The 22,479-nt window shown below is 38.1% G+C and overlaps 1 protein-coding gene across 3 annotated transcripts in view; it reads right to left on the reverse strand.

The window, feature by feature from the left end:
- CWC27 (CWC27 spliceosome associated cyclophilin) overlaps window positions 1–22,479 on the reverse strand; it is a 196,450-nt gene that overhangs the window by 61,356 nt on the left and 112,615 nt on the right. Inside the window, exon 13 of one of the 3 annotated variants that reach the window (XM_078067280.1) lies at window positions 2,998–3,842. The exons of the other annotated variants lie outside the window; for them this stretch is intronic. Coding sequence (XP_077923406.1) covers window positions 3,598–3,842 — 245 coding nt within the window. The 3' untranslated portion in view covers window positions 2,998–3,597. Of the gene's footprint in view, window positions 1–2,997; window positions 3,843–22,479 lie in introns of those variants that run through there. 3 annotated transcript variants of the gene reach the window in all.

Raw genomic sequence — 22,479 nt, forward strand, 5'->3', positions numbered from 1 at the left:
AAGAAAATGCTAAGAAAATCATAAAGAAGGAATACCTTTACACTACTGTACTGTAAAAAAATCCATGTATAAGTGGACCTGGTCAGTTCAAACTCCTGTTGCTCAAGAGTCAACATATATCCAATGAACAGCTCATTTATAAGACCTGATGCTGCGTCCTACAGATTAGCTAGAGCAGTAGTTCTGAGTGTGGTACCCATACTGGACCTGCACCAGCAGCTTTACTTGAAAACTTGATAGAAATGCAAATTATTCAGGGGCGCCTGGGTGGCTCAGTAAGTTAAGCATCTGCCTTTGGCTTGGGAGGGTCCTGGGATCGAGCCCCACTTAGGGCTCTCTGCTCAGCGGGGAGCCTGCTTCTCCCTCTGCCTGCCACTCTGCCTACATGTGCTCTCTCTATCAAATAAATAAATAAAATCTTAAAATGCAAATTATTCAGCTCCACTCCAGACCTATTTATGTTCTACTGATAGATATAGGGCTGTAATAGGGGATAAAATGATATACCACTTGAAATCAAGATTATGGAGCACAGAGGTAGATGATTTTTTTAAACTTAATTTAGTATGCAATAAGACACTACTAAAAGTTTGTGAGCCAAGGAATAATATAATAATTATATTAAGATCACTCTAGTACCAGTGTATAGAATGGGTCACTTCTAGGGAGATTCTAGAGGAAAAGACCAGTTTAAGTTTCTTGTAATAGTGCCAAGAAAGATGTATTAAGAACCTGAACTAGCCTATGGGACTAAAAGATGATAGATGAGAGATTCCACAACGGGTGAGTGCCTCAGAGTTATCACTTGGCTGAATGTGACACAGGCTCAGGGTAAGGAACCAAGCATAAGGACAAGGTAAGGGGTGAGGAAAAGACGAGAGCAATTAAAGGTTAATGAGATTTCAAGCCTGGATGGCTGATAGAACAGTTTGGATCCAGATGAATTTAAGGAAACTTCCTATAGCTGGGCCTTTTAAAGGCCAAGGATCCCAGCCTAATAATCTTATAAAAGCATGTTCTTCTAAACAGTGTCAAGTAAGGAAGCCGGTGAGTCCAGCCTTATGATTCTATAAAGTATGTTCCTGTAAACAGTGTCATGTAAGGAAGTGTTTTTCAGACTTGCAGATTTTAAAGATTTGTAAACATTCCAAACAAACTTTAATGGATGAGTTGCTTTTTAATTTTACAAATTAAGAACTTTAAAAAACACTTCTATTAGCTGTCGCGAGTATAACTTGGTAAAACCACTCTGGAAGAAATGGCAATATCTAGAGGAGCCAGAGGTGTGCGTAGTCCACAGAATATGGTTTGTGTATAGCGTATTTGCTAAGAACATACATCAGTTCAACTGGGGCTCTGACGTGTCCTACCTACAGGATTTTGGACAATTTATTTAACCACTATAACTCAGTTTCTTTATCTGTAGAATGTGGATAATAATAGTGTCTATCTATTGTTTTGAGAATTAAATAAATACATATGAGACACTTAGAACAGTTCTTGGCACACAGCATTGGTAAACATCTGCTATTACAATTACGATGATAATGACAACCCAGACCCAGCAATTCCATTTCAAGACATACTCTAAAAAAACTCTTGTTTATATGCACAGGAGAAATGTATAAGGGTGCTTTCTGCAAAATGTTTAAAGTAGAAAATACATGGGAACAACCTCAAAGTCCATGAAGAGGAGAAAAATAAACTGGCATAAGCATTCAGTGACTATATCATTTAAAATGAATAAACATGTACTACATTTAAAAACATGGATAAGTGTGGAAAGCATAATGTTAAGTAAAAAAAACAAGGTGTGGTCAGACACATACCATTTGATACCACTTATATAAAGTGGCATACTCAACAATATTATTACCTTAAACAGCTACATACAAACCTATGTAGTAAAAGGTTAAAAACATGCACAGGAAGGAAAACACGTTCACTTCTGGGTAGTGGATACTTTTGTGGGAGAGAGAAATGAAACTGAAGAGTATACAGTGGACTTAAACAGTATCTGTAAAGTTTATATTTAAAAAAAATCTAAAATAAATACAAAAAAATATGATTTGGGTAAAAAACCAGGTTAAATCCCTGTACTTTTCTGTGTGTTTAAAATACTTCATAAGGTAAAGGCAAAAGCAAAAGAAAAAATGACAGTCCACCAATATGTTTTTTAAAATCACAACATTTTAATGTTTTTATTTTGAAATAATTTTAAACTTACAGAAAAGTTAAATGTAATATGGAGTAATATGAAAACTCATATTTTCTCTGCAAGATCACCAATTTTTAACATTTTACTGCAGGTTTTATTTTTTCTCCCTTTGCAAATATATTTTTTTCAACTTGAAAATAGTTTGCCATACATCATGGCCCTTTACTCCTTAATACTTCATTTGTAATTCATAAGAACAAAGATAATCTTTTAATGTAACTATAGCTTGGTTATCAAATCCAAAAATATAATACTGATGCAATACTTTAATATATCACCCATATTCCAATTTGGTCAAGTGCCCAATAATGTATTTTTTAGCATTATTTTTCCCTTTGTTCCAGGATCCAGTACAGGATTATGTACTGTGTTTAGTTTTGATGTCTCTTTTAGTCTCCTCAGCTTTTCTTTGAATTTTGTAACATGGACATTTTTCAAGAACACAGGGCAGTTGTTTTTCTTTTCTTTTTTTTTTTTTTTAGAATTTCAGCAACAGTATTTTTATTTGTAAATCATGCACAAAGGCCTATGAAATAGGTTTTCTTAGAACAGACCCATCTTGGCTAACTCAGTGGCACAATTCAAAAGTGAAAAATTAAGATATATTCTTTGTCCAGAAGCGTCTTTAATAAACCCAAGGAATGTTTTCCACCAAGATACAAACTAGACCCTAGTTTTGCACGCAAAGGCTGATGACTTTTATCACACACCAAGATTTGCTTTAATAGTTAAGGGACAGCAGAGTCAGGCTAGCAAAAAGTCACCAAGACAACAACACATTTCCATTTGAGAGTAGTCATTTATTAACTGACCAGTTTACAAAAATAATCATGGTAGATACCTTAGTTCATCCTTCTAATAAGCCTATTGATCTGGTCTTCCCTGTTACCAGCATCTCCACCTTCTACAAAATGGGTGGTCTTTTTCTTCATTCCCCCTCGTGGAGAAGATAATTTGAAGGGCCATAAAAAGTTGTTTGCTTCTTTGAAACGTTTTCCAACAGTATAGATCTCGTGAATCAGATCCTCCATGCAGATGATGCCATATTTACCAAGAGATCGGGCAATCAATGTGTTATCTGTCAGGGCAATTCGCTTCTTGTTGGTTTTGCCATAACCACGCTTGTAGATCAGTTCATTCACCGACTTCAGGTCTGGGTCCCCCCATGCTATATACGGTTCCACCATCCTTAGCATGTTAACTGAAGCCTCGTTGAGCTTAACAAAGGTGCCATTGAAGATCTGGCGAAGGCGAAGAAGCTGCAACACCTTTCGAACCTTTGGGCTCACACCATAGATACCCCTGATCCTGATGACAAATGCTAATTTGGGTTCCGCAGGTACGTAGAAGTTGCCAGCTTTTCTTGCCATCCTTGCCATTCAAATCTCAGTTCTGTACATCTGCCTATATTCCTTGTGGTAATGCTTAGCTTTTTCATAGATAAGCTTCCTTCTTGCCTTTCGAAGCATCTTCTGAGCAAACTTCTTCCTCAGACGCTTGATCTTCAACTCTGCGAAACTCCTTCGCTTCTTCTTAAGGGTTTCTGGCACAGCAGGAACCTTCTTTTTCTTCTCTTCTGCACCCTCCATGGTTCCAGCCGGAAAAAGAGTGGGCAGTTGTTTTTCTAAAAAACAGTTTGCGTTTGTCTGATGCTCCCTTACAATTAGATTCAAGTTATGCATTCCTAGCCAGAAGACCATAGAACACTGCCTGATTTTGTGTTCTTCTCAGGGTATCATTAGGAGATATATGTTGTCCCATGTTGCTGATGTTAATTTTTTTTTTTTTAAGATTATATTTATTTATTTTGAGAGAGAGAGAGAGACAGAGCACAGGCAGGTAGAGGGGCAGAGGGAGAGGGAGAAGCAGACTCCCCGCTGAGCAGGGAGCCCGATGTGGGACTTGATCCCAGGACCCCGGGATCATGACCTGAGCCAAAGGCAGAAGTTTACCAGACTAAGCCACCCAGGTGTCCCGCTGATGTTAATTCTGATCAGGCAGTCAACTTGTTACCTGGTTTCTCTTATGTGTTTTACGTTGCACCTAATAAGCAATCAGGGAGATTTAAGATCATGCAAATATACCGCTCTTCATCAAACATTCCCTCTAGATTTAGTATCCATTGATGATTTTTGCCAAACCAGTCTTTACTATGAAAATAGTAATTTTCCAACTCTACCACACCCTTCACATTTACTGGTTGGCATATTACTGTAAGGAGGAGACTTCCCTTCTCTTCTAAGTATTCATTCATTTGTTTATAGTATTATGAAGTCATGGATTCCTGTTTTTCCCCAATGGCTTAAATTTCATTATTGTCCTCAGTTATTACTTTTTGGATCTTTTTATTGAGATAAAATTCATATAAGATAATTCATCATTTTAATTTGTATTTTTAGTGGTTTTTAGTATAATCACAGTATTGTACAACAATCAGTATGATATTAATTCAGAACATTTCCATTGCTCCAAAAGGAAACCCCATATCTTATTAGCAGAAACACTCTTAGCAGTCAGAATTCTTACCTTCCTGCAGCCCCTGTCAACCACTAATCTTTCTGTTTCTACAGATTTGCCTATTTGGGACATTCCATATAAATGGAATCATACAACATGTAGCTTTTTGTGACTGGCTTCTTTCACTTAGCATAATATTTTCAAGGTTCATCCATGTTGCAGCATGAATCAATACTTTATCCCTTTTCTTGGCTGAATTATATTTCATTATATGGATATATCACATTTTTTTAGGTTGTTTGTCTTGTTTCCACTTCTTGGCCATTATGAATAATCCTGCTGTGAACATCTGTGTACAAGTTTTTGTTTGAACACTTGTTTTTTTTTTTAAAGATTTTATTTATTTATTTGGCAGAGAGAGACACAGTGAGAGAGGGAACACAAGCAGGGGGAGTGGGAGAGGGAGAAGCAGGCTCCCCACTGAGCAGGGAGCCCGATGTGGGGCTCGAGCCCAGGACCCTGGGATCATGACGTGAGCCGAAGGCAGACGCTTAACGACTGAGCCATCCAGGCGCCCTGAGCACTTGTTTTTAATTCTGTTAGGTATATACCTAGGAATGGAATTTCTACATCATATGGTAATTCATTGTTTAACTTTTTGAGAACTGTTAAACTTTTTCCAAAGTGGCTACACCCTTTTATAATCCTACCAGCAATGTATGAGGGTTCCAATTTCTCCACAACTTTGCCAACATTTGTTAGTTTGTTTGTTTCTTTAATATTATAGCTATTCTATAGAATATGTGTGTGTGCATATGTATGTGTCCTTGTATTTTATTTTTTCACATAAAAGCCAATATATATATATATATATATATATTACACAGCATTTATATAGCATATATTGCTTTGCACTTAGTTTTCCCCCTTACTTTCAAAGAATAAAAAAAAAAAATCCTAAAAAGGCATTTTTCAGTATACCCCTAGGAAGGAAGTGGTAAATTATGACTTTTTTCTGCCTTTATTTGAAATAATCTGCTAATAATCTCCTTTCCAATGCTAGCCTTACTGGGGACTGCTAAAAGGAAAAAAAAAAAAACAAAAACCAAACCAAACCATTCTAACTATGGAAAAAAAGCAATATAATCATTACCTAATATCATATTGAATATCTGCTCTTTTAAATGTTTATTTGTGCTGCACAAGAGTAAAAACTGTATTTCAGAAACACAGCTGGGACCCCGATGTTGTCAGCCTGAAGAGGCAGTGGTGATGGGTGACTGCTGACTTCTGAAAGAACAATTCTGGTACACTTGTGAAGCTGGGAAGCTAGATCCCAAGAATAATTAATAGTTGTGAATGAGGAGAGGCAGGGGTTTCAGAAACCGGTTAACAGTGGAAGCAGAGTTTAGAAGGGAGCACACAGAAGAAACAAGGTTAAAACCATCTCTTTAAGGTTGGGGACTAAACGAATACATTGAGACAGAAGGAAAAAAGTCAGTGGATATGGAGAGACTTCTGCAAAAGGACAAGGAGAAGGAAAAGTTTCTGAAGACTGTGGGAAGGGGTGGGGGGCTGGGTAGTGTTGAAAAGAACTAGGGTCACTTTGTCCTGAGAGAAAAGACAGGCTGGAGAAGTGGGTGGGAAAACAGAAATTCTGTGGTGGAGAGAAGCTCATATAGATGGTCTTTCAAAAGAAGAAAGATGAGGTAATCTGCACAGGGTTGGGGCAGAGAGGCAGGGTTGGCACTGGAGATGTGAAGACTGGAAAACACTTGGCACAGAGAAGCCATGTGGAGAACACAGTACAGAACGAACAATATAAACATGACAATCTCTGCATTGGGATTTCTTCCAGCTTTGTGAAATGATGTAACTGTTCTGAAACTCTTGCCATCCTTCTATTATTGAACTAAAAATTTTAAGCTATCCCATAAAATTACAAACAATATATCAGTTGAAGTAAGAGGTGAATTTTAAAAAATACTGCACTTGCTAAATCTGAGTTAGAAATATGCATATTTGTGATTATTATATACACATATTTTATTTACATACTATTTTAAACTAGTAATAATATCAAATATCTAAAGAATTCTATTCGCCATTATAAATACTTGACCAAATGAACTAATTTGAAGTTTAATGTTCAACAAACATTGCTATTACATAGTAAAACTCACCATTTTTTGAGAACAGTTTTTAGGAATGCCTCTTCATTTTTAGACCAAATCAAAGTTAGCTGACTGCTCAAAATATAAAATGGCAACTAATCCCAGCTCAGAGAGAGATTAAAAAGTAACAAAGTCAAAGAAGCTGAAAAGGCATTCTCTGGGATAGCTTTGGGCGGGAAGTAGTATAATATCCCTCCCTTTATTTGAAGTCTGCCCTGTAGTAGTTTCCTTTCCAACACTAATCTTAAAACACAGAGATATTAAAACAAACAATCTTTCTGTCAACTTAAAACTGGCAGAACTGGCATCACCTAACATAATATTTGTATTTATTTTCTTTATTGCCAGTCCCTACCCACCCCATTCCCAACTCCCAACTGGAATGTAAGGCCATGAGAACACACACTTCATCAATTTGTTCTGTTTTATCTTCAGTGTCTTGAATAAGGCTTAGAATATAGTGACACTCAATAAATATGGATTAATGAACAGAAAATCAAATATAGAATCCTAATGCATATAAGGAAAAAGCAAGCCCAGGAAAAACAGGTTTTTATGACGTAAGTGGTATCAGCATTGTGGATTACTAGGAACTGACTATACATTTGGTTTACTAGATCTTTGCTAAATATCTAAGATATACCAGAGTCAAGAGTATAAAATGCCTTGTTAAGGTAAGGTTAGAAGCTTGTCTTAACTGTAATAAGAGATGAGGAAGGACACTATATCATACTTAAAGGGTCTATCCAACAAGAAGATCTAACAATTGTAAATATCTATGCCCCTAACATGGGAGCAGCCAATTATATAAGGCAATTAATAACAAAAACAAAGAAACACATCGACAACAATACAATAATAATGGGGGACTTTAACACCCCCCTCACTGAAATGGACAGATCGTCTAAGCAAAAGATCAACAAGGAAATAAAGACTTTAAATGACACACTGGACCAAATGGACTTCACAGACATATTCAGAACATTCCATCCCAAAGCAATGGAATACACATTCTTCTCTAGTGCCCATGGAACATTCTCCAGAATAGATCACATCCTAGGTCATAAATCAGGTCTCAACCGGTACCAGAAGACTGGGATCATCCCCTGCATATTTTCAGACCACAATGCTTTGAAACTAGAACTCAATCACAAGAGGAAAGTCGGAAAGAACTCAAATACATGGAGGCTAAAGAGCATCCTACTGAAGAATGAATGGGTCAACCAGGAAATTAAAGAAGAATTTAAAAAATTCATGGAAACCAATGAAAATGAAAACACAACTATTCAAAATCTTTGGGATACAGCAAAGGCAGTCCTAAGAGGAAAGTATATAGCAATACAAGCCTTTCTCAAGAAACAAGAAAGGTCTCAAGTACACAACCTAACCCTACACCTAAAGGAGCTGGAGAAAGAACAGCAAATAAAGCCTAAACCCAGCAGGAGAAGAGAAATAATAAAGATCAGAGCAGAAATCAATGAAATAGAAACCAAAAGAACAGTAGAACAGATCAACGAAACTAGGAGCTGGTTCTTTGAAAGAATTAACAAGATTGATAAGCCCCTGGCCAGACTTATCAAAAAGAAAAGAGAAATGACCCAAATCAACAAAATCATGAATGAAAGAGGAGAAATCACAACCAACACCAAAGAAATACAAACAATTATAAGAACATATTATGAGCAACTCTATGCCAGCAAATTAGATAACCTGGAAGTAATGGATGCATTCCTAGAGATGTATCAACTACCAAAACTGAACCAGGAAGAAATAGAACACCTGAACAGACCTATAACCACTAAGGAAATAGAAGCAGTCATCAAAAATCTCCCAAAAAACAAGAGCCCAGGGCCAGATGGCTTCCCAGGGGAATTCTACCAAACATTTCAAGAAGAATTAATACCTATCCTTCTGAAACTGTTCCAAAAAATAGAAATGGAAGGAAAACTTCCAAACTCATTTTATGAGGCCAGCATTACCTTGATCCCAAAACCAGACAAAGACCCCATCAAAAAGGAGAATTACAGACCAATATCCCTGATGAACATGGATGCAAAAATTCTCACCAAAATACTAGCCAATAGGATCCAACAGTACATTAAAAGGATCATTCACCACGACCAAGTCGGATTTATCCCTGGGCTGCAAGGTTGGCTCAACATCCGCAAATCAATCAACGTGATACAATACATTAACAAAAGAAAGAACAAGAATCATATGATCCTCTCAATAGATGCAGAAAAAGCATTTGACAAAGTACAGCATCCTTTCTTGATCAAAACTCTTCAGAGTATAGGGATAGAGGGTACATACCTCAATATCATAAAAGCCATCTATGAAAAACCCACAGCGAATATCATTCTCAATGGGGAAAAACTGAGAGCTTTCCCCCTAAGGTCAGGAACGCGGCAGGGATGTCCACTATCACCACTGCTATTCAACATAGTATTGGAAGTCCTAGCCACAGCAATCAGACAACAAAAAGAAATCAAAGGCATCCAAATTGGCAAAGAAGAAGTCAAACTCTCACTCTTTGCAGATGATATGATACTTTATGTGGAAAATCCCAAAGACTCCACCCCAAAACTGCTAGAACTCATACAGGAATTCAGTAAAGTGGCAGGATATAAAATCAATGCACAGAAGTCAGTGGCATTCCTATACACCAACAAGTCAGAAGAAAGAGAAATTAAGGAGTCGATCCCATTTACAATTGCACCCAAAACCATAAGATACCTAGGAATAAATCTAACCAAAGAGGCAAAGGATCTGTACTCAGAAAACTATAAAATACTCATGAAAGAAATTGAGGAAGACACAAAGAAATGGAAAAACGTTCCATGCTCATGGATTGGAAGAACAAATATTGTGAAGATGTCAATCCTACCTAGAGCAATCTACACATTCAATGCAATCCCCATCAAAATACCATCCACTTTCTTCAAAGAAATGGAACAAATAATCCTAAAATTTGTATGGAACCAGAAAAGACCCCGCATAGCCAGAGGAATGTTGAAAAAGAAAAGCAAAGCTGGCGGCATCACAATTCCAGACTTCCAGCTCTACTACAAAGCTGTCATCATCAAGACAGTATGGTACTGGCACAAAAACAGACACATAGATCAATGGAACAGAATAGAGAGCCCAGAAATGGACCCTCAACTCTACAGTCAACTAATCTTTGACAAAGCAGGAAAGCATGTCCAATGGAAAAAAGACAGTCTCTTCAACAAATGGTGTTGGGAAAATTGGACAGCCACATGCAGAAGAATGAAACTGGACCATTTCCTTACACCACACACAAAAATAGACTCCAAATGGTTGAAAGACCTCAATGTGAGACAGGAGTCCATCCAAATCCTAAAGGAGAACACAGGCAGCAACCTCTTCGACCTCAGCCACAGCAACTTCTTCCTAGAAACATCGCCAAAGGCAAGGGAAGCAAGGGCAAAAATGAACTATTGGGACTTCATCAAGATAAAAAGCTTTTGCAAAGCAAAGGAAACAGTCAACAAAACCAAAAGACAACTGACAGAATGGGAGAAGATATTTGCAAATGACATATCAGATAAAGGGCTAGTATCCAAAATCTATAAAGAACTCATCAAACTCAACACCCAAAGAACAAAGAATCCAATCAAGAAATGGGCAGAAGACATGAACAGACATTTTTCCAAAGAAGACATCCAAATGGCCAACAGACACATGAAAAAGTGTTCAATATCGCTCGGCATCAGGGAAATCCAAATCAAAACCTCAATGAGATACCACCTCACACCAGTCAGAATGGCTAAAATTAACAAGTCAGGAAATGACAGATGTTGGCGGGGATGCGGAGAAAGGGGAACCCTCCTACACTGTTGGTGGGAATGCAAACTGGTGCAGCCACTCTGGAAAACAGTATGGAGGTTCCTCAAAAAGTTGAAAATAGAGCTACCATATGATCCAGCAATTGCACTACTGGGTATTTACCCCAAAGATACAAAAGTAGGGACCCGAAAGGCTACGTGCACCCCGATGTTTATAGCAGCAATGTCCACAATAGCCAAACTGTGGAAAGAGCCAAGATGTCCATCAACAGATGAATGGATAAAGAAGATGTGGTATATATATATACGATGGAATATTATGCAGCCATCAAAAGGAATAAGATCTTGCCATTTGCAACGACGTGGATGGAACTGGAGGGTATTATGCTGAGCGAAATAAGTCAAATAGAGAAAGACATGTATCATATGACCTCACTGATATGAGGAATTCTTAATCTCAGGAAACAAACTGAGGGTTGCTGGAGTGGGGGGTGGGGTGGGAGGGATGGGGTGACTGGGTGTTGGACACTGGGGAGGGTATGTGTTCTGGTAAGCGCTGTGAATTGTGCAAGACTGTTGAATCTCAGATCTGTACCTCTGAAACAAATAATGCAATATATGTTAAGAAAGAAAAAAAGAAGAAGAAGAATGTAGCAAGAGGGGAAGAATGAAGGGGGGGAAATCGGAGGGGGAGAAGAACCATGAGAGACGATGGACTCTGAAAAACAAACTGAGGGTTCTAGAGGGGAGGGGGTTGGGAGGATGGGTTAGCCTGGTGATGGGTATTGAGGAGGGCACGTTCTGCATGGACCACTGGGTGTTATGCACAAACAATGAATCATGGAACACTATATCTAAAACTAATGATGTAATGTATGGGGATTAACATAACAATAAAAAAATTAAAAAAAAAAAAAGAAGCTTGTCTTAAGTAAAATAAATGGTTTAAAGTTTTATAAAGTATGTATATTTACTTAAAATTGTATTTACTTTTTTTTTTTTTAAAGATTTTATTTATTTATTCATGAGAGACAGAGAAAGAGAGAGAGAGGCAGAGGGAGAAGCAGGCTCCCAAGGAGCAGAGAGCCCGATGCGGGACTCGATCCCAGGACCCTGGGATCATGACCTGAGCCGAAGGCAGACGCTTAACCATCTGAGCCACCCAGGCGCCCAAAATCGTATTTACTTTAACGAGATAAATACTTATTGTGAACTTTCAGAATTTATGGTATAGAATGACAGATAGGATTAATATAAGGAAGAATATGGTAAGTAGCATAAGAAATTCACTGAGATATCCAAGTAAATGTGTTTTGAAATGTATCTGAGGCTTGGAGCTAGAAATGTAGACTGGGGAGTCATCTGTTAAAGGAAATCAATAACCTATCTTTTGTGGGATTTTGAACAGAGTCTAAGGGAGTTTGGAAAAGGTTTATAGGATGTGGAGTGTTTGAGATAGGGCATGAAGGACAAAAATTCCATACTAAAATGGTGGAAGGTGTTCAAGTCAATGGGATTGCACAAGCAATGGAACACACACCAGAAAGAGTATGGTGTAGATCAATGATGCATGAAGGCATTTTGGGGAGAAAAAGGAATATATCTGAGGAAGTAATGGAAGAAAGGACTTAAAATCTGTAGTATTGCAGATCTCGAGGATTCTGCATGTAGTTTGCTAGAGAACAGGATGGGCATAGATCAAGGGTTTTTGCTTACTTTATCTAACTAATCCTCTCGACAATCATGTGAGGCTGGTATTACCGTTGTGGTGGACACGCTTCTCCCCGCACTCCTGAGTCCATGTGACTCTAGTGGTTCCGACCCTATCTCCGGCTTGAGAAATGGCATGTGCCTCAGGACTGGCCAGTTAGAGCCTTTAATTCCACAGCTACAGTAATTGTCTCAGGGATGGGCACGTGACAGGATCAGTGACAATGAGATGGTAGGGGATTTTTGCTGAGACTTCTGGGACAAATGGAAGCATCCTTGTCCACTGGATTAGAATCTGGGAGGATGTGAGGAGTTGCTGTTATGACTACTCAAACCCACGGAGAAAGCCTGAGTGGCACAAATGAGGGTATGTATGTGGGGGATGGGGTGAAAGCAGAAACAAGAGATGGAGATATAAAGAGAAAATCTAGGCCCACTTGACATTATTTTAGCCTCTAATAAAGCTGTGCCTGGAGTCAGTTCTACCTATAGTCCCCAAAGAAATTTTTTTAAAAAGAGTTTATTTATTTATTTGAGGGAGAGAGGGAGAGAGCATGTGAGAGAGAGAGACAGTGAGCACCAGAGGAGGGAGCGGAAGAGGGAGAGGGAGAAGCAGGCTCCCCACTGAGCAGGGAACCCATTGTGGGGCTCGATCCCAAGGACCCTGGGATCATGACCTGAGCCAAAGGCAGATGCTTAACCGACAAGCCACCCAGGCACCCCACAAATTTTTCATTATAGGCCTTTTTAACTATTTGAAACCATAAGATTCCTAACTAAAAATGTCATTCCCATTTTACAAATGAAGAACCTGCAGGACAGAGAAAGTAAGTAATTTGTCCAAGATCACATAGGTTTTAAAATAACAGACTTATAGCTCTAACTCATATCTGATGGCTCCAGGCTCATGCTGCTAACTACAGATTTTTTATTTTTTGTTTTCATACATATGTGTGTATGTGTGTCTAAGAAAGAGGGAGAGGAAAAAAAATCAGAGCTTGACTTTGATTAGTTTATTTTGGCATATAAAAATAATAATTACTACTCATTGAACATTATGCTAAGACCTTTACATAAATTTCTATAGATGCCAGTCATTACCAGCTTGTCCATACCCACTTCTAATAGAATCTTTCTTATTCACAACTGCTGTTCCCTCTCTTAGCCTCAGACGCTGGGGTCGGGGATGGCATATGAGCCAGAAATGCTCACAAAGGACTATGACTTGTGTAGCTAATCAAAATATGAGATGGGCCAATCAGATTCCTTTCTTGCAAATAATGGTGAGACTGAGCCAGTTGGTGATACACAAAAGGATGAGCACATCGAGGGCTGGGGTGGTCATTTGAGACCATGTGCAACACAGACTTCTAAAGGAGAATAAAAACAGAAGACTGTGCAGAGAAAGAAGAGTACAGGGCAGAGAGAAAGGAAAGCAGAGATACAAAGGGAGAAGCAGATTACATAGCTTTGAAAGGAGAACAGCCTCAGTTTCTGATCACACTCTGTCTACTCTTTGGCTGTGGTCTTTGAGTATTCATGGGACTCCATTGTGTTTACAAGAACGCCCCCTACAGTAGCTTGAATAATTCTTGGACAATGAAACCAATAAAGTACAGACTAGAACAAAGACATCATCGTAGTGAATTATCACAGTGAATTAACCCAGTAGGTAATTATTTTCAAGATAAAGAAGCTGAGATTCAGAGAATTTAAGTAAATTTCCTGAGGGAAACAACTAGTATGAGATGAGGCTAGGATTAAAATCCAGGTCTATGTGCTCTAACTTCACAAGTATAAGACTAACTGGAATAAGGAAACGTCAGAGACAAGGAAAACAAGAAGAACTAACTTCAATATTTTAGGAAGAGGTAGTGAGAGACACACCTAGAGCAATGGATGAAGTAATGGAAATGAAAAGATAGGTACAAATGTCTGGGATGTCTATCGGGGTAGGGCTAAGGGGTGAGTGAAGAAGTAGAAGAAGCCAAAGGTTATATGAATTTTTTTTTACCTTGGCTGATCGACAGAACAGAGGTGCCATTAATAGTACTAGTGGGGAGATTAGGTCTGGGACTTGTTTTTGTGGGGAATAAAATGCACTTAATTTTGGTCATTATTAGTTTTAAGTCAACGTATTTAAAAAGGGAGTTGAACATGTGGGCCTAAAGCTCAGAAAAAGGGACTCGGGAATTATTTTAAATAAGTGACTTCAATGAAATCTTTATAAAACTAAGTAAATCATTATATATTCAGGAAAAAAAATGCAGTACTGTACAAGTACAAACCTTTAAATTCAGAGATAAAGACTATATTTAATCCTAAAAAGAGATTGTTTTAGATTTCTAATTTTACTCTGGCAGTGTTTATGGTGAGAAATTTATTGGACCCAAATGACAGAACAAAGCAACAGAATCTGGTTATTTAGTTCTATATAGTCTCAGTGTGCATGTACACACATACACAAACACACAGACATACACATGCATACACACACAGACATAACTAAGCATTTGTATCTTTAAAGGATGTAATAATGTTTTAAATTGTACAGCAAAAATATATGGATATAACATAAAAAAATGACTTGTTTTATGCCTTGCATTTCTCCATGGAACTTAAAATCCTTTAACAGACATTATCTCATTGTTTTAAGAACTGTTATGAAACGATCTGACATTTATATTACACCATTCATACTCAATAATCCCAAAGGGCTTTACAAACCCTGGAAGAATGACTTTGCTCATGTTCAGTATGCAACCACTGAGGGATGGAGGTGGGATGGGTGGGTAGAGAAGTGCACAGGACTGTGGTAGATATTCTGTGGAACATAGCAGTAACATTATAAAACCATTTAAGAAAGGAAGTGAAAGACATTATTAAACAGAAAACCATAAAGAGACAAGCAGAAAAGATCCAAGGTAAGATTATATTACGTGTGTTAAATTTGAGAAAAATATTAATACCAAGTGGTCTTTTTTTCATTTTTGTATCTTACTAGAATAATATAAAGATATCTTCAAGATAAAAAAAAAACTGAGTATCATCTGCTAAGAACTCCATTTCCTTTTTTTCTTAAGATATTTTATTTATTTATTTATTTATTTATTTATTTATTTATTTATTTATTTATAAGTAATCTCTACACCTAACATGGGGCTTGAATTTATAACCCCGAGATCGAGTCACATGATCCACTGAGTAAGCCAGGCAGGCACCCCAAGAACGCCCATTTTCTATAGTGATTTTTTGTGTGGGTAATGGTCTGTTTTCCAACTGTCAACCACATTGAGGATACTAAGTTGTTACTGATATTTTGAGGCTTCTCCTCCCCTCCTTCCTTTCCTTTTTGAACTGAGACTAGGATGCTGAAAAACAAACATCCTAGTTTGTTGGATGGAAAATGGAAAAATAAAAAAGGGTTTTTTGCTTTGTTTTGTTTTGAATTTATCAGATGTATTAGGGCTCTCCAGACGGAGAGAACCAATAGGATGCGTATATATGTAGAAAGAGATCTGTTGTAAGGAATTGGCTCACAAGATTATCAAGTCTGAGAAGTCCCAAATTGACAGTTGGTAAGCTAGATATCCAGTTTGAGTCTGAAGGTCTGAGAATCAGCAGAACTGAGGGTTTAAATTCCAGTCTGAAAGCCACAGGTCTGAAACCCAAAAAGGGCGGACGTTTCAGCTTGATTCTGAAGGCAGGCAAAGACTGGTGTCCTCGCTCAAGGCAATCAGCAGGAGGAGTTCCCTATTACCTCAAGAAGGTCAGCCTTTTTATTCTATTCAAGCCTTGAACTGTTTGGATGAGGGCCATCTATACTAAGGAGGGCAATCTACTCAATCTACTGATTCAGCTGTTAATACCATCCAAAATCACCTTCACAGACACACCCAAAATAATGTTTGACCAAGTATCTGGGTACCCTGTGGCCCAGTAAAATTGATACATAAAATTAACCATCATTTCGGATAAAGAGCCTCTGTCCTTCCATGACAAAACTAACAGAATCCAGTTTTCTGAAGCATTTAAGGTCAATGTAATAATGTATTTAAAGAAGATGCTGCCAGATACCCTACTTGGACAAGGAAATATGCCAGTTAATGCCAAAAGGCTACTGCAGGACCCCAGTGTTGTCTCCTTTAGTCACATTACACATGACGGGGACTAGAGAAGATGAGTAGCACTTTGACTGAGCATATGGGTGGAAGTAGAGGGAATTCAGGGGGAGAGCTGGTTATCACAAAATACTACAAAACCAATCTCTCAGCACCAAGTCATGTGGTTATGCGGGAAAAGAGCCAGTTTTCCAGAGGAATGAGAACATAAGCTCAGAGCTACACTGGGGCTTTGACTATCTCTTTAGTCACCTCATGGTAATAAGGAGAGAACATCCTTATTAACTCTCTAAAAATACCACTTGAGGCCCTGGGTCTGAAGATCACCTTTCAACATAGTGCTCTGCGTCAGTACAAATCTGCTACTATCACCACTGCCACTACCACTGTTGCTACCAAAGTTACCATATATTTTAGATACTGTACACTTTAAAGCTTACAGTAAACAAATGAATATACCCCTTTCACAAATGAGGAAACTGAGGCTAGAAGAGGCCAAGTGCTATAGATATGTTTTTGTTTGCCTAGTGTGTTTTTGACCCCTTCTTCTAACAGATTCTGCCCCTGATGACAGAGTGACACATGATCAATCAGTCATTGTCTGTCTCCTAGGAGCTGGGCGCTCTAGAAAGAAGACAGGGTGAGTTGTCTGATGATAGATCCTGGAAACAGTCCACGAGCTCTTGCATCCAAGGTCTCTGGTCTTCCCGCTCATCCTGAGGTTTGGCCATTCAGCTGTGTTTCATTTTGTGTGCGATCTCAATATCCCATCCTTTGGCTTAAATTTTAGTTGGTTGTGATCAAGAACCTTAAGAAATACACATCTATGTTATATAATTTATCCAAGAGCAGGTAGGTATCAGTGGAAGAGCTAAGACTCACACCTAGATTTTTCTGACTTCAAAGGCTATACTTTTAACCACGATACCTCACTGGTTTTTGAAAATTGGAATCCTGTAATGGTATCTGCCACCAAAAGGAACTATAGCATTCTCCTGATTTTATATCTTGGCTTCTTTAAGTAAATTTTTTTGAAAAGAGTTAAGCTAACATGGAAAATCTTGTAAAATTACTCTATAAAATATAATTTCATTGTTGAAAGGGAAAATCTTTAGCGGGCATATCTGAGTTGGGTTATTTGGATACTGAATAAAAGGGACAGGCAGAGGTATAAGAAAATGCTACTTGAGCTGTGCTCTTTCTCAATCAGTGAGAAGAAATGAGAATAAAACTTTTAAGAACCTCCAGATAAGCAGGCAAAAAGTAGAGGGTGCACAGACTTTCTTTTGCACGTTCATAAAATGGAAAGACCCAAATGTTCAGAGTCTTCTAGCTCCATAATTGTGTGAAATGGCCAAAATTAATCTCTCTGAGCCTCAGTTTCTTTATCTGTAAAATGGGGATAGTAATGTCTATATATAGGTCACTGTGCGAAGTTAAATTCTTTCTCTCTCTAGTAAAGTTTATGCCCAGTGAGGGGCTTGAACTCACAACCCTAAGATCAAGAGTTGCATGCTCTACCAACTGAGCCAGCCAGGTGCTCCTGAAGTTAAACAATATAAATAAATCTTCTAATATAGAGCCTGGCACATGGTAAGTATTTATGAAATGGGAGTTGCTATTATTGTTGTAGCTGTCATTAAACTGAGTCAGGTGATGATGGTTAGGGGGCTGACAGGAGAAGGCTGTTGAGAAGAGTGTGGAAACAACACATAGTTGGAAAACCAAAAGGATAAAAGTATTTCAGGGACAGGAGTTTTTAATTCTTTGTTAGGATCTCTTGCCTTTGTATGTGTGTGTGTTTCATATTGCATTTATTGTGAAAGTAATGCCGATAGCGAAAAGTGCACAGATTTAAAATGTAGAGCTCAGAGTCGTATCACAAAGTAAAAGCCAAGTCGGGCAATCACACCCTCTGGCCCTGTAGAAGTACCCCTGCTGCCCATCCCAGCTACTTTCTAACCTTTCCTCTGGGACAAAAGCAACTGTTATACTACTACCCTTTGCGACAATCACATTCTTTCTTTTCTTTATAGTTTCGCTTTATAGTAACACTTCGGCATGTGTTACTAAATTTTACTACTTAATTTTGCCTATTTTTTTCATTTTATATAAATGAATTCATATATTTCTCTTGTGTGTAGCTATAGGTCACTAATTTTCCTTGGTATATAGTATTCTATTCTATGAATATATTACTTTTTTTTTTTTTTTTTTTTTACCATTCTACTGTTGGTGGATATTTGTGCTGTATTTTGTCTGTTTTGGGCTGCTAGAGATAATACTACCATGAACATTCTTGTACATTGCATACATTTCTGATGGCTATTTGCCAAAGAAGGAGTAGAATCAGGGGGTCACAGTTCACGTATTTTTAATTTTGGCAAAAAATGTCTATTGTTTTCTTAAGTGCTTGTATCAATTTATACTCTTAACACCAGAGGATAAGAGTCCCAATGTTCCTCATTCTCAGTAACAATGGATATTGTCATTCTTCTGGAGACTGTGTGTAGTATTGGCTACAATGTGCATTTTCCTGAACACACATGAGGTTGAGCAAGTTTTCTTAGGATTACTGGGCATTGGATATTTTGTTAAGTGGCTATTGAAGTCTTTCCTCTGTTTTTCTTTGAGTTATTTATCTTTCTCATTGATTAATAATAGTTCTTGAGATCTTCTGGCTATCTTCTCCCATTCCATGGCTTACCTTTTCACTCACTTTAGGGTGTCTTTAATGAACAAAGGTTTTAATTTTATCATAATAATATACAGCAAACATTTTCTTTATGATTAGTTCTTTTTGTGTCCTAATCCTTATATCTCTAACCAATGTCATAAGGACATTCTCCTAAATTATTTTCTAGAAGTTTTACTTCTGTGCTTTTCACATTTAGATCTACAGGTCTACCTGGAATTGATTTTTATGTATGGTGTAAGGTGTCAAGCATTTTTCTGTCCTCACATTAATAATCCAATAGTTCCATGGATGCAAAAATTCTCACCAAAATACTAGCCAATAGGATCCAACAGTACATTAAAAGGATTATTCACCATGACCAAGTGGGATTTATCCCTGGGCTGCAAGGTTGGTTCAACATCCGTAAATCAATCAACGTGATACAATACATTAACAAAAGAAAGAACAAGAATCATATGATCCTCTCAATAGATGCAGAAAAAGCATTTGACAAAGTACAGCATCCTTTCTTGATCAAAACTCTTCAGAGTATAGGCATAGAGGGTACATACCTCAATATCATAAAAGCCATCTATGAAAAACCCACAGTGAATATCATTCTCAATGGGGAAAAACTGAGAGCTTTCCCCCTAAGGTCAGGAACGCGGCAGGGATGTCCACTATCACCACTGCTATTCAACATAGTATTGGAAGTCCTAGCCACAGCAATCAGACAACAAAAAGAAATAAAAGGCATCCAAATCGGCAAAGAAGAAGTCAAACTCTCACTCTTTGCAGATGATATGATACTTTATGTGGAAAACCCAAAAGACTCCACCCCAAAACTGCTAGAACTCATACAGGAATTCAGTAAAGTGGCAGGATATAAAATCAATGCACAGAAATCAGTTGCATTTCTATACACCAACAAGAAGACAGAAGAAAGAGAAATTAAGGAGTCGATCCCATTTACAATTGCACCCAAAACCATAAGATACCTAGGAATAAATCTAACCAAAGAGGCAAAGGATCTGTACTCAGAAAACTATAAAATACTCATGAAAGAAATTGAGGAAGACACAAAGAAATGGAAAAACGTTCCATGCTCATGGATTGGAAGAACAAATATTGTGAAGATGTCAATGCTACCTAGAGCAATCTACACATTCAATGCAATCCCCATCAAAATACCATCCACTTTTTTCAAAGAAATGGAACAAATAATCCTAAAATTTGTATGGAACCAGAAAAGACCCCGCATAGCCAGAGGAATGTTGAAAAAGAAAAGCAAAGCTGGCGGCATCACAATTCCGGACTTCCAGCTCTACTACAAAGCTGTCATCATCAAGACAGTATGGTACTGGCACAAAAACAGACACATAGATCAATGGAACAGAATAGAGAGCCCAGAAATGGACCCTCAACTCTATAGTCAACTAATCTTTGACAAAGCAGGGAAGAATGTCCAATGGAAAAAAGACAGTCTCTTCAACAAATGGTGTTGGGAAAATTGGACAGCCACATGCAGAAGAATGAAACTGGACCATTTCCTTATACCACACACAAAAATAGACTCCAAATGGCTGAAAGACCTCAATGTGAGACAGGAGTCCATCAAAATCCTAAAGGAGAACACAGGCAGCAACCTGTTTGACCTCAGAAGCAGCAACTTCTTTCCTAGAAACATCACCAAAGACAAGGGAAGCAAGAGCAAAAATGAACTATTGGGACTTCATCAAGATAAAAAGCTTTTGCACAGCAAAAGAAACAGTCAACAAAACCAAAAGACAACCGACAGAATGGGAGAAGATATTTGCAAATGACATATCAGATAAAGGGCTAGTATCCAAAATCTATAAAGAACTCATCAAACTCAACACCTAAAGAACGAAGAATCCAATCAAGAAATGGGCAGAAGACATGAACAGACATTTTTCCAAAGAAGACATCCAAATGGCCAACAGACACATGAAAAAGTGCTCAATATTGCTTGGCATCAGGGAAATCCAAATCAAAACCTCAATGAGGTACCACCTCACACCAGTCAGAATGGCTAAAATTAACAAGTCAGGAAATGACAGATTTCCTGAGAGAGGGGAACCCTCCTACACTGTTGGTGGGAATGCAAGCTGGTGCAGCCACTCTGGAAAACAGTATGGAGGTTCCTCAAAAAGTTGAAAATAGAGCTACCATATGATCCAGCAATTGCACTACTGGGTATTTACCCCAAAGATACAAAAGTAGGGATCCGAAAGGGTATGTGCACCCTGATGTTTATAGCAGCAATGTCCACAATAGCCAAACTGTGGAAAGAGCCAAGATGTCCATCGAAAGATGAATGGATAAAGAAGATGTGGTATATATATATACAATGGAATATTAGGCAGCCATCAAAAGGAATGAGATCTTGCCATTTGCAACACGTGGATGGAACTGGAGGGTATTATGCTGAGCGAAATAAGTCAAACAGAGAAAGACATGTATCATATGACCTCACTGATATGAGGAATTCTTAATCTCAGGAAACAAACTGAGGGTTGCTGGAGTGGGGGGTGGGGTGGGAGGGATGGGGTGACTGGGTGATGGACACTGGGGAGGGTATGTGCTCTGGTAAGTGCTGTGAATTGTGCAAGACTGTTGAATCTCAGATCTGTACCTCTGAAACAAATAATGCAATATATGTTAAGGAAAAAAAAAAAAAAGAAGAAGGTAGAGGAGGGGAAGAATGAAGGGGGGGAAATCGGAGGGGTAGATGAACCATGAGAGATGATGGACTCTGAAAAACAAACTGAGGGTTCTAGAGGGGAGGCAGGTGGGAGGATGGGTTAGCCTGGTGATGGGTATTGAGGAGGGCACGTTCTGCATGGAGCACTGGGTGTTATGCACAAACAATGAATCATGGAACACTACATCTAAAACTAATGATGTAATGTATGGGGATTAACATAACAATAAAAAAAAATAATCCAATAGTTCCAACACAATCACTAAAAAGACTCTCCTTTCCTCATTACTTTGAAGGTCCAACTTGCCAGGCTTCCTATTCTATTTCCCATCTCTGTCAGTCATTGTACCAATCCCACACTGTCTTAACTACTTAACTTTGTAAGATATCAGATGACATACAGTTGTCACCATCTTCATCTCCCTCATGACTCTCTTAGCTACTTGGCTTTCTCTACACATTTTTGAATCAGCTTATCAGGTTCTACAGAACCTGTTGGATTTTGATTGAAACAGCACTGAAGTTTGGGGGAAAATCACGTCTTTACTGTTTCTTCTTTTCTAAAGCTTTTCATTTCTAATTCTTGCC

The sequence above is a fragment of the Halichoerus grypus genome, chromosome 2 (assembly GCF_964656455.1).
Source record: "Halichoerus grypus chromosome 2, mHalGry1.hap1.1, whole genome shotgun sequence".
NCBI lineage: Eukaryota > Metazoa > Chordata > Mammalia > Carnivora > Phocidae > Halichoerus > Halichoerus grypus.